Source organism: Pholis gunnellus (assembly GCF_910591455.1).
Source record: "Pholis gunnellus genome assembly, chromosome: 4".
NCBI lineage: Eukaryota > Metazoa > Chordata > Actinopteri > Perciformes > Pholidae > Pholis > Pholis gunnellus.
The window spans coordinates 20,996,492-21,009,660 of record NC_136530.1 but is presented as its reverse complement, the minus strand read 5'-3'; the positions used below and the strand labels follow the sequence as shown (position 1 = coordinate 21,009,660).

The following is a 13,169-nucleotide window of genomic DNA, read 5'->3' as shown; positions in this document are numbered from 1 at the left end:
AGTTTGACTCAAGTTCCATCTTCTACAATTCTTCTTCATTGGTTCAGTGGTTCTTATGTCTATTTTAGCCTCTGGTATTTTGATATCAATGCTTTTAAAAAGATGTCGGATAATATGTTGTTATATATTAGAGACAGCCTATCTGTGATATAAAATACTGTTAAGTGGGTCTGTGTATAAGGTGTATGAGTGATTCCAGCAGACTGTGCGCAGGCAAAGTGCGAGTCCACGTCCTGTCCTCTCGCATGTGTGTGCGCGCAGCTCTGCGCCGCTGCAGCGTCTGTGCGCTCCGCTCCGCCTGTGTCTTTTCAGGGAGGAGCGCACCTTGTTTGGCTCAGTCTCCTCCGCGCGTAAGGCGGACCTTCTCCTGCAGCGGACACCGGAGAGACAACCGCCAACACTCACATCGGGAAACGGCCACCAAGCGTCTCACTACATGGATTGTTGGACATTTTAAAAAGGAAATCAATTCTTATTTTCAAAGACTGATATCGTCCTCGGACATATTTCCACTTTTTTTTTTAGTTTTCAAAGTGAACAAGCCTGAAGAATGTTAATGCAGAGTATGTTAATCTCTGGATGTTCGTGGTTGAGATGGACGGCCACATTGCTTCACGTGGTTCTGTTCCTGCAGCTGGTGGTGTGGGAGACGGTGAGTCCACGCGCAACACTCAGGTTAACCTTTTGGGTCTTTATGGGTTGGCGTGATGTGGTGTCGTGTTCAGGTGGAGGTTTGATTTCATTTTTGAAAAATATATATTTATACATATTTTGTTTCCTTTTCTGCACGTGCACAGAACAAATCATTACATTTAGCTGCCAATCATAAAGGTCTGAAATGACATCAAGGTTCTATTAGGCCGACATCTTTCTTTGTCCTCCTTAACATCCATACAAGTTAAAAAATATTCAGCTGGTGAGTAAGTTTGATGAAATAATAATGGCTACATTTAGTGTTGTGTGCTTGTTAGTTAATTTCTGTATTTGTTTATTCACTTGTCATTTTCTTCTTTCTTGTCTTGTATTTGTACTAAGAAACAAGAGTCGCTCCTCAGTCAGTTTGTAAATGTGTGGTCATGTTTCACTGAATACCGAGGGCCATAGAAGGGAGGCACAACATTGCAGACACATTGTATGACTGTTTGAGTGTCATGGGCTGTTTCTAAACCATTTCTGTTTACGTTTAGATTTCAATATTTTATTGCGTTGTTGACCGCACACATTTCGATGGAAAATGAAAGTTATATATAGGTTGTTGCACATTTATGCCAAGAAAAAAAAATGCATATTTTCTCCCAAACACAAGAGAAGCAGTTGAGAAGATATCGACCTGCTCCTGGTGTCTGATGTGTCTGAATAGAATTATGATCAATATTATCTGATTCATTTGTCTCTGGTGGTGATTTAATGATACATTTTCCATTTCCACCTCATAATTGGCTATTCTGTGGTTTGAAATTCTAGATATTATCAACTAGCCTTATCAACTTGACTTTTGATTTTTGCTTCATTTTGGTGTCCTAATAAGGAAAGTCATTGAAATCAAACATACATCTCCGAGAGACAGGAGCAACCATGTAGGCCTACTTCAAACAAGTATTCAATAAATGAAAAGAAAAGATCCAGTGATGTCTCTTGTGACTCTATTAACACTGACTTGACTCTGCTGCCGTTGGCTCCAGACAAACATCAGCAAAGAGAAAGCATTAATATTTTTGTCTGCATGCACACAATGCAGAAAATTCAAGGTAAAGAATTGCATTTTATCCTTATTTGAACTTGGATTTAAAGCCACCAAGGAGGCTTTTCTTCTCCATCTACTGTGAGCTCACCTGAGGCTTCACCAGAGTCTAAACCGAGACGGAGGATTTGGTTTAGGGACGTGTCTTTCCTGACCTTTAATGCTGTCAGTGACCCATTAAAGAGTGCTGCACGTTTTTGTAGGCCAACCAAATGAAGTAAACGTCGCATTGGTTTTTCCCTTGGCTGCTAGATCATTGCAGACTATGTTATGATACTTACATGGTTGTTAAGCAAGATACTCTGTACCAATGAACCACACTTTTATCATTTTTTAAGCATGAATGTAATCGGAGTAAAAAGCAAAAGTTAGGCTACAAACAAACAACACCACGGTCGCAAGAGCACAACGAGGAAGGGGGATTGGCATGATGACGTTTAGCTGTCTCATTTAGCCACTTGTAAGCAAATGCCTCGAAAAAAGCATCATCATTTACACTAGGGGTATTACTTACATAATTGTAGAACAAAACATTAAAATCTCTTCAGCCTGTGTTAACAACAGACCTTATTTCTGACATCTAACCGATGACCTATTCAAAAAACCTATTGGCTTCGAGAAGAGGGGCAAAAATGTGACTCATTTCTGGGCTTTAGGACTCATTCCTGCAGCATTCTAGTAGCTCCGTCCTCCACAGAATGTGCAGGTGCTCACATAATCCTCTCTGCCTTTCCATGATTCAATTCAATTCAATGTATTTAGTATAGCCCAAAATCACAAATCACAAATTTGCCTCAGAGGGCTTTACAATCTGTACACATGCGACATTCTCTGTCCCGGGACCCTCACATCGGTACAGGAAAAACTCCCCCAAAAAGAATCTGAACGGGGAGAAAAAAAGGAAGAAACCTTAGAGGAGGGATCCCTCTCCCAGGATGGACAGAAGTGCAATAGATGTCACGTGTACCGAATGAACAACATGAGAGAGTTACGACACATTCAATGGCACAAATTATTCGTATAATGAGAGTAGTATAATAATGATGGAAACATTACGATTACTAGTAATAACAGCAGAAATGGATATGGTAGAATGGCAATGATAACAGAAGCAGTAATGGTATCGGCAATAGCAAGCAATGTGATTACCAGTAATAAAGACAGTAGCAGTGGGTGTCAGGCAGGACCACAGCAGGAGGCAAGAACATGGTCCAGATATAACCACGATCCACGGAAACCTGCGGTTAGATCATTGTTATACTGGTGACAGCAAAATGGACGTCTAATGTCACTTATTGAACTTCTGGATCACTGTAATTGCATCTAAAGTGATACATTAGCAGAAACAGGTTTGCCAATTGCAAATGTATTACCTTACTAAACATGATTTTCTTGTCCAATGCGGTCCACAGCAGGTGATAACATTTCAAAAACAGATAAAGAAAAATGATGTTGACAAATATATATGAGCTTACTATGTACGGATGTAATAGCAAACAGTTGCCATTTTACTCATCCAGTGACAGAGGGCAACATTAGCCCTCAATTGAAGCTGTGTTTCAGCCAGATGAATGTAAGTCCAATATTCACTCTCATTTCAGCAGCGTTTTGGTCTCTAGCGGCTGTAGCTTACTCTGTCTGTTGTTTGTTGCTCGGCAGGTAGTGCACAGCGAGCTTTTGACGCTCTCTCACTGGAAACAGTTGCTTACTGTGGCTGACGTTAGGGTTGATGAGAGCGCCAAGACTGAACCAAAACGTAACATTGTGGGTCGTAAAACCCAAACGATTAATTTAAAGACACTAAAATGTTGAATAGAGCTGAGAGTCGGGTGCTAATTCAACAATTGCAAATCCAATTAATATTGGATTTGCAATTGTTGCATAAGGAATGGAAGGCATTTTCCATGTTTATTAGAGCTAAAGGACACACACACACACAATGCATTTTGGTGAGTAACACTGAATGTTTTGTTCTTTTACAAGAAAACTCAACCTTTAAGTAAAAGTATGCAATTAACATTCAAAACAATTGCCTTTACTGGCGTCAAACAATATAGTTTTAATATGTGTCAGCAGCATTTCGCTGTTGTCGTTGGTAGAGGTTGAGCTACTTTTTATATCTACTATTGGGTCGTTTAATATATAACAATGCATCATCATTCATAGACTCAGCATATGTTTTGTATGTTAAATCTCAGTAAAGTAACTTGCCCTGACGACAAATGTCTCCCCGTCCTGTCTCCAGCCTGAGGCAAGCCGTGCCTCTACCTTAAAACACAAGTCGTAAAACCTTAAAATAATTTCTAAAGGCCGAAGGTAACCAGCGCAGAGAGGTCAACATGGAGGAAATATGCTCCAGTTAGAGAATGTTATTTTATGTTTGGGGCGAATAACAAGTGACAGTAATCCAGCTGCTGTAATCAAAGGCAGGAAGGATTTGTGTGTCCGGAAATGAAGTGATGCTATTTTAGAGATGCCTGTAAGCTGACAGATGGCTGACTTTGTTATGTTGCTAAAATATTTACAACTTGGGGCCTTTTTTTGATTGAGGCTATAGAGGAGAGGTTTGATGGGCTCAATATACCGCATCATCAGCGTATCATCAGCGTAAAAATGAAAAAGGAATATTGAGAATCACTTGACCTGGAGGTTAGACGTAGATTGAAAACATTAAAGTTCCAATAATAGACACACAAACACTCTCTAATGACATAAGAGACCCGGTGATTACCTGTCCTTTGTATCACTGTGAAACTCAGAATTTAAATGATGGCAGCTCGGTAAAGGTTGCTGGAGGCTATCGGCGCCCTGCGATAATGACCCGGTTAACACAGTGATTGAATTTAAATTACATTGCAGACACATAAACTGTTGCCATTCAGGATCGAAATTTACAATAGTTAAAGTGCATGCGCAAATGGCACTCCGGATTTTCACTCACTCACACACTCATACACACTTTATTTTCTGATTTTAGAATTCTGCGTCTATGAAACTGGGAAACGCTCCATGGCTGAGCACCTCATATGAGTTTCACCAGATTCTCTGCACGTCACTAAATTGTATAAAGACACAATGCGTCGCTATCATGTTGCTATCTTGCGTGTATGAAGGAGGTTTGTTCCGTAAACCCGCGGGCCAGATATGACTGCGCTGTCTTGTGTCACCGTGACGCTGCGCTGCCAGATCGAGCTTCTCAGCTACACAGACTCATTTGTCCCAGCTGCAAGTAAAAGCTATTAATGATGTAGGAGTTTATGGGCCACCCAGTTTGAATAAATCATTGAAGTATTTAACCTTTTCCTAGTCGATTCTGCTCATGTACAGTTGTGTGTTTAGGGTACACCGTGGGTTTATCAGATAATCCTTAAAATAGGAAATAACAGAACTTAACTTAGAGCTGTTGGAAAATGAGGAGGATATTTGACAAGAGGAGCCTCTGCCATCATTCATGTTGCTATTACAGCTTCATCCAAGCATATTAGGTCTGTGTTATGTAACTGATGGGGTTATTTGTCAAACAGTCTAGATTTACTGTATAAGGAAGTATATCCCAACCTGAGAGTCGGAACCTACAAAAAAATTCTCCTCCACAAAATGATGATTATATTTAAGACCTTTCTCTAACTTCTGCTAACTTACCCTTCATTGTTACTGTTTAGTTTAATCATTTTAAATCTTCGGGCTGAGTGTTTTAGAAGCCTGAACCTCACCACACCTGGGCTGCAGGACAAAAACCTCATTCTTTTGTGTCAAAGTCCTGCGCTTTTTATAACTCCTGTGCAAAAAAACAATTTCAATTTCCTTCTGAACCTTTTACGGAGCCAGGTCTCCTGAAAATGAGGTGGGGACAGGGTTGTTTTTACGAGACAGAAATGACATCTTCAAATGTAGGCCATTTCTCTCTCTGAGCAACACAGAGAGACTGACGCACACTTCTATAAGGAGCATGCTGGACTATTGCAACGCTGTTGTTTCTAGTCTACCACAGAATACAATGATCCAGCTACAATAAACTCCACATTCTGCTGCCAGAGTATTAACTAAGACCAAAAGGAGAGCACATATTAAATCTTTACACTGGTAACCTGTTTGTTTTTTTATGTTGATTTTAACACGTCTGTTATTAGTTTATTTTTACATGGCCTTACATGAGAGTACATCTCAGAGATGCTTTTAGTTTATGAGCCAGTAAGGCCACACAGATCCTCTGGCTCTTCTCTTCTACAAAGAAGAACTAAAACATTCGTTGACGCTGCTTTTAGCTATTATGCTCCAAGCCGTGGTAGCATCCTTCCAGAGAATCCAAGAGGAGCTGAAAATACAGACATTCAAACAGAAACAAGAAATCCATCTCTTCAGTCTGGATTTTATGTTGTGTTTCATAATTTTATGTTTTTTATTATTATTATTATTATTAAATCTGATTGTATTCAGGGTCTGTTTTTACGCTATGGGTTTAGTATTTATACATGTTTATTTGAATCCGCTCTAATTTGACTTTATTAACGATTTACCTACTGTTTAGCATTATTATTTAAAAAGAAACTTCAACTTAATTCGGTCAATCATTTCTAACGCAGAGTAGAGACTCCCAAAACAACAACTGATTCATGAAGGAAAAACACATATACACACTGGACACGCACACACACACACACACACACACACACACACACACACACACACACACACACAGATTGACATAAAGGAAACAACAACATGACAGCTGTAGGGTAAGATGTCCTGCATCAGACCAGGAGGTGTTGCCTGTCCGATAGCAGTGAGCGTCTCTTCTCGTGCTAATCCTGGACACTGCAGTGCTGTAAGAGAATGAGGTCAAAGGTCACGCTCACCTGCGTTGTCTCCATCTGTCCAACTGGCAGGCGGTCTACCAGCAATGGTTCACACATTTCAAACGAAAAACATGAATCAGGAAAATCCAATCAGACACATTTAAAGCAATTAAAGGGATTATTTCTTATTTGGCAGCATAATAGATACATTTTGTGACATGATTGCGAATAATTGATTTGGAGATGCTGCCGGAATCTTTATGTTCTTGGCATCTTTTGCAATCTTCTAAGTTTGTTATAGGCCGATTTGGGTCTGCAGGTTTCTGTCCTTCCGCCTCTTCATGTTCAGAAGGCGTGAAAGGCAGAGGAGCCTTGACAGTAGATGTCAAGACTTTAAGAGGAAGTTGTTGAACTCCCACGTTACAGCTGTCAGGGGGGGCTGATTACCGTACAGAGGTTCATCACTCCAAGGTAACCACCAACTTCCACTGGGAAAGATGTAGCGATGTAGAGATGTATTAAACAAGGATCAGGTTCAACTCATATGAGCGTGAAGCGCAAAGATTCATAGATCGATCGCCTCGACTTTCAAACTCTGCTTACATGTCACTGCAGACATGAAATGCACTTTCTGCATTTAAATGGCTCCATGTTTGTGCCATTGAACAATCCTCCATCTGTGTTTAAGGGATCAATATAAAGCTGATATATGTAACTTACCGTGCTCGTATTATGTTTGAATCCCTTTTCTTGTGAAGGTTTACAAGCCAATATTATGTTGATTCAGAGAGATCCTTCTTCAGTAGCTGAATGTGTGAATCAGCTTGAGTAAAAGTTGAATTATTATAAGTGTACACCGTTTTATTAGATTTTTTTCTACATTAGTGTGTTGATTTTAATGTGTAAAGCTACTAAAAATACTAATGGAATAGGTTTAGAGGGTGAGTGTATTGAACATCTTACACTTAGACACAAAGATGAAAAAAAATGTATGAATTTATAAATGTCAGCTTTACATACTGCCTGATTTACACCTGTATTATAAAGATTAAAAAGCTTTTATGGTTTGGTTTTGGTCTTTTAAGTTTCCATCGTTAAGTTTCTATATTGGGTATTTTGGTTTAATTGTAGCAATGTTGTCTCACAGACTTCTGTTAAAGACTGACCTTTTCCAAAGGAATTACTGTCATTGCTATTTGTAGACATGCATGTCATCCTAAATAGTGACTGACGAGTGCGTTCATGTGTAACTCTGGTGCTCTCTCTTCTTAGACGGAGGCCATCCACCCAGACTGCGCCCTGGTGGTTCAGCACATGAAGGCTCAGGAGGACTGTAACCAGATCCTCAAACAGGAGGAGAACAACCACTCCACCAGGACAGGTCCGTGTGTTTTCATCACAGTGTTTTACGCACACACACACTTACATAGTGGGGACTCACGTCCCATCTGGTCCCCACAAGGTTTATTACTGTCTCTATTCCTCAGACTTGGCTTTAGAGGTAAGATTAGACGCTTTGGCTAAGGTTAGGGTATGGTCATAGAGTGTGGGACTCTGGTCTGGTCTTGGTCTTGATTCGATCTCGCTCTGCCGTGGTCTTTGTCCTGACTTGGTCTCAGTTAAGGTGGTTTCACTGACACTGACGTAAGGTAGTTAAGACCGTCCCCAGTACACACTCTTATTACAGGCCCTAGTGCACGCTAAGTACTAATTATGAACTAGTAACTTGTTCACACTCACACTCACACATGCACACAACCACACACACACACACACACACACACACACACACACACACACACACACACCATTTAGTTACAAAGGAATCCAAGCTACAGTCTCCTGCCGTCCTTTTTGCACACATTCTCGTTTGGCTTGCAGATGTGCTCTGCTCTGTCTTGTCAGATTTTGCGCATAAACAAGCTACCTTCTATTTATCTTCTTATCATATGATCAAATAGGTACTTTTGAATATGACAAAAGTACCTAACAAAATGCTTATTCTACATAAACTATAAATAGATTGCTACCGACGATTTTACCCCCCAAAATTAAAACCATGATGGAGATGAGTTTGCCTTTTCAACAGAACACATTCCAGCGCCCACTCTTTCTTTGGGCCCCAACACCGCTCAGGTCTGTACTAACACCTTTGCCTCAAAAGGTGTTAAAAGGAATGAAAGATGTTGGAGCTTTGACAGCAAATCTCATAAGTTGAAGAAATAATCTCTGGGCTCCAACGTTTCTGCTCAGGGAATTGATTATGGAGGCTCCTCATTAAAGCAAAGGACGTTCATTTTTAATATTAAAAAACAGGTGAAATCTTGAATTACCAAATCAAAAACCTGATTCCATGTGCAGGTTTTGAATAACGGATGCATACTATTTTCTTCACCTTTTCTTTCACCTTGAATATACATACTTTGATTATTATTGAACATTTGAGTGGAATTAAGTATGGTGTAGAAGAGATCGATGTACTTATATCTTCACTTTCTGTTACCAGAGGCCTTTTTAGGGTTGTTGCTGTAATGTCAGGACTTTGCTTCCCATTCAACAGTATATGGTCAACAGTCCCTTCTTGCTGCAGGAAAGGTAACTGCCTTTTGGATGTGTGGAGAAATTACATTTTGTTGCAAATCAACTCAAACTTGGTATTCTTTGGTGAGAACATGAGGAGCCTTGCGTTTTTACAAACTATTTATGCAGTAAGAAATAGCCATGACAGTGACACAAAAACAAATGGAGGTGATAAAGATGTTGAGGGAGGAGCGATTCGTGCAGTCTGCGTAGTACAGTGCATCATGTAAGGCTCTTAGGAGTAAACACAGCTGGCTGCTGGATGCCTTTCTCTTAGCTGATGATTGCGTCTCTTTAATCAAGAGCACAGTGAGGGCATTTGCTTCCAGTTTAACCGACCTTGACTTGGCAGAGCAGCCAAAACAATCAAGGGAACTAATCAGGTGTGGAGATGCCTGGATTAAAGGCACTGATTGGTCAACCTGGCCTGGCCCTCTTTCATCTGTGCAGCTCAGGTAGGACGTGAGCCAACTGAATCAGAGGAGATTCATCCATTATCCTCTCTTCAATGCCTCAGAAAGAAACAACAAAAAACTCATCCACAGGAACAGCTTGTCCTTCAGGAGGGACCGTGTTTAATTTTCAAGCCGAGCTGCCGTCTGAAAGCGTGTCGATTCCGCCCGGAATAGGAATTCTCTTTGTTCTAAAGTGTTTTCGAATAATGAGACGGTCATTCTAGGCAGGCAAGCTTCGCTCTCGCCTCGCTCCGTCTCCCCACTTTGAAAAGGTTGCTGTGAAAGCTACGCGCTCGGTGAGGCAGTCGCCTGCTCGCCCAGTGGGACTCACTGTGCTATGACACAGCTGGTGTCGCTCAGAATTAATTGCATTATTTGTCACCCTTTTCCTGTGATCATTCAAAGCAAAGACGTGACAATTAGCATCTGAAGCGGCAGGTATGAGCCGCTTCAAGTCCGGAATGAACACTGACTTAAGTGGACCGAAGCACCGCTTCACTTCTCAAGTCAGCTTGTACGAAAATTGGACGAGGTGGAAACAGTCAAGCTGCCCCCTGAAAAGGCTTGGCTCTTTTGAGGGAGCTCAGGCAAAATCTGAGCAGCCAAAAAGTTCTGCTGGGAGATATAATCACATACATGAACATTGAACCTTTATGAAATCAACAGCGACACAAACTTTGCTCATCTTGACGAGGTTGTTTGAGCTGGTCAAATGACCTCAGTAAACTGTATTACTGTTCCGTTCTACTGTCACTCTATATCTGTGGTCGGCGCTGTACAACTGCATTAAAAGGAAAGAATAAGGCACAATTTGCAGGATTACAGCATCAGAGTGGATAGTGCAACCGAATAAATGAGAGACAAAAGTAGAAAAGCAAGATCAAAACAAGTATAAGAAATAGGTAATCACACAGTAAAGGTATAATAAATCAGTAAAAAAATAACTAAAATATCATATAATTGGACTGAATAGTTGAATTCCATTTTAGTTGGACATCAGCAGCCAAGCACATGAAGAATGAGCCACTGATAGCAAAGCATGAGCGAAGCCGGCAAAAGTGCCGGCAGGATTTTATTTTAAAGTCGCCCGTCTGCTTGTAGACCTTTAGCTAAAGGTCTTTAGGTCAAACATGCCACAGCAATATTTACTCAGCAACTGTCCCGCAATGAACTGCGACAAATAGTAAACAAAGTGCCCTCCTAATCAGTTAACCCAAATATGAAAGTCATCAATACAAGACAATATTCCAACAGTAAGTCAGGACAAAGCTATGTGAACACAATATGCCTCGGCAACATTAATTCAGCACCACATGTCAATGGACAGCGACCAACAATAAACCGAGTGCCCTCCTAATCGGTACGCAGAATAGGAAACAAATAGTTTGAAGCTTCATTCATAATGTTGCAAGTTTTTGCTTTTTTTTTTTGCATGTTTATTTTTTCTTCTTTTGCATAGGTACTGTACATACATACACATTTGGAACCTGCTGAGCCTAGCATGTGTTGTGGACAGAAATGATCACATTAAATACATTTGTTCCCTCCACTTTATTTGTGTGATGCTCTGTGTTTAAGCAGGTCAAGCCAGCTAGAGCTGTTATCAGTTATGTGCACACATAAAGCCTAATGATAACAGCGACGTCACACAGAGACTCTGGTTGCCACTCCCTGCAATTTTTTGGGCCCCAACCCTGTTTGTGCACTCAAAATATCAATGTGAGAGCATCAATGTAATTTATGTATACAAATGATCTCAGTTAGTTTCTACAACAGGGGACCAAATTTGAGATGTGGATGTTGATTAACTGGTAAAATTCTACCAAGCCTTTCTTTCCGTAGGCATACCTAATGCTGCTAGTACCTCAAAGCACGAAAAGAGTGAGAAGTTGTTGGTTTGAATATGAAGCCAAACAAGTGTGTTTAGGGTACACGATTCACCGAATCCATTCAGACTAATTCATCAGGATTCATCAAGACTGAAAGAACCCATCAGATGTGACTAAATGTGGAACGAACAGACGGGTGGAATGAAAAGGGAAGAGTGCAAAGGGCGATACGGCTCATGGAAGAGTGATTGGAAAATGACGAGGCTCTGTGAGGCCAGTGTTACAATAGGCTGCACATGTTGCGGGTGTTAGTGTGGTTCGTTATATTTGCCAGTAATGGATAAAAAAGACAGCACCAAAACAGGTGAAATCCCACTCTCAAATCCACCTTGTTCCCTTTTTCTCTTTCTTGAGCAGTCAACAACTGTCCACTGTATAGAGACAGAGAGAGGGCAGATGTCTCGTCTTACTTTGGGTTAATTACCTTCAAGCCTCCAGTCCCACAGGAGACTCTATCAGAGCAGAAACAAGGGAAGTCAGTGACAGAGAGGAAATAAGGAAGTAACGCAGGAGTGAACAGTGAGAGGGGATTAACAGTCTTGTCCATTTTCAAAGGATACTTGCAATTAGACCCACAGTAAGCAAGAGCCAGCCTCGTGAATTTAAGTGTATGTTTGTGTGCGTGTAGGTGTGTGTGTGTGTGTGTGTGTGTGTGTGTGTGCGCACGGGTCTTTTTCCACATAGCTTTCACGTTCCAGTGTTGACATTTCCACAGATCATTACACACTGTGGCGGTCCTGCCCTCTCTGTCTCTTTGCGATCACTCGCAATTGTCATTTTCATAACTAATTACACGGAGCAAATACCAGAGGTGGGAAGTAACAAAGTACACTTGATTGCAGAAATGATAGGGCTTCAAACACATCAACATTAATCAGCAGTGATATTGATGATGGATGAATCGTTTATCAAATCGAAATGCCACATGTTTGAAGGGTCGAGCTTCTCAAATGTGAAGAGTTGTTGCTTTTCTGTTTCATGTGACTTAACGCAGTGTCCGGTCAAAACACGCTCGGTCTGAACTGACCGATTGTTTGACCTCCGGTAACTTCAAGCTGGAGACTGCTCCTTGGGTCCTGAGCAATAGAACCAATACACATTTGTTGTTACACCGCGGCCTGCAAGTTTTTAATTTTAGCAGTTTGTTCTGCTCAATATAAGTTAGTGTGCGTCTGGTTGGATTAGAAAGTTTGGTTCAGCCAAATTCTCTCGCCCCTCCATAACCGTGATGAAATAGGCAGGACTCTTTTAATGTATGTAATGTATATAGGAGTTTTTAATGTATGTTAAATGTGTTGGGAGAGAAACAATGAGTTGCATTGTTTCAAGCAGACCTGATTGGTGCACAAAAACATGTGAAATCACTTTTGGAGTTTAATTCATTCGTCTCACTTGCGAGGAAGAAGTCGCTGTTCTCTAAAGAGAGGCCTTTCCGTGCATCAAACATGATTTCTTAACTTAAAGATCAGTCTCTGAGAGAATAAAAGGCCCTAGGAGAGAGCAACGTGCACACGTACTGCTTACATGTCAATATTACTCCACTCTGTCTCTCAACAGCAGCAACCAGCTACAGACAATTTGCTTGATAAATATTCTACGCAATGTAGACATTGTCTATAGTTGTCTCATCTTATGAAATCAAGATTCAACATTCAGCTCAGAGTCAGGTGCTAGTGGAAGACTGTACAGTTTGGGTTTGCGAAGCGGG

General features: G+C 40.8%; 1 protein-coding gene across 1 annotated transcript in view; it reads left to right on the top strand.

Annotated features, from left to right (window-relative positions):
• Positions 1-554: 554 nt before the first annotated feature.
• ghrhrb (growth hormone releasing hormone receptor b) overlaps positions 555-13,169 on the top strand; it is a gene marked incomplete at its 3' end in the record, with an annotated part of 30,221 nt that continues 17,606 nt past the window's right edge. The window contains exons 1-2 of the mRNA XM_079157964.1: positions 555-652; positions 7,810-7,918. Of these exons, the coding sequence (XP_079014090.1) occupies positions 557-652; positions 7,810-7,918 (205 nt within the window). The 5' untranslated portion in view covers positions 555-556. The remainder of the gene's footprint in view (positions 653-7,809; positions 7,919-13,169) is intronic.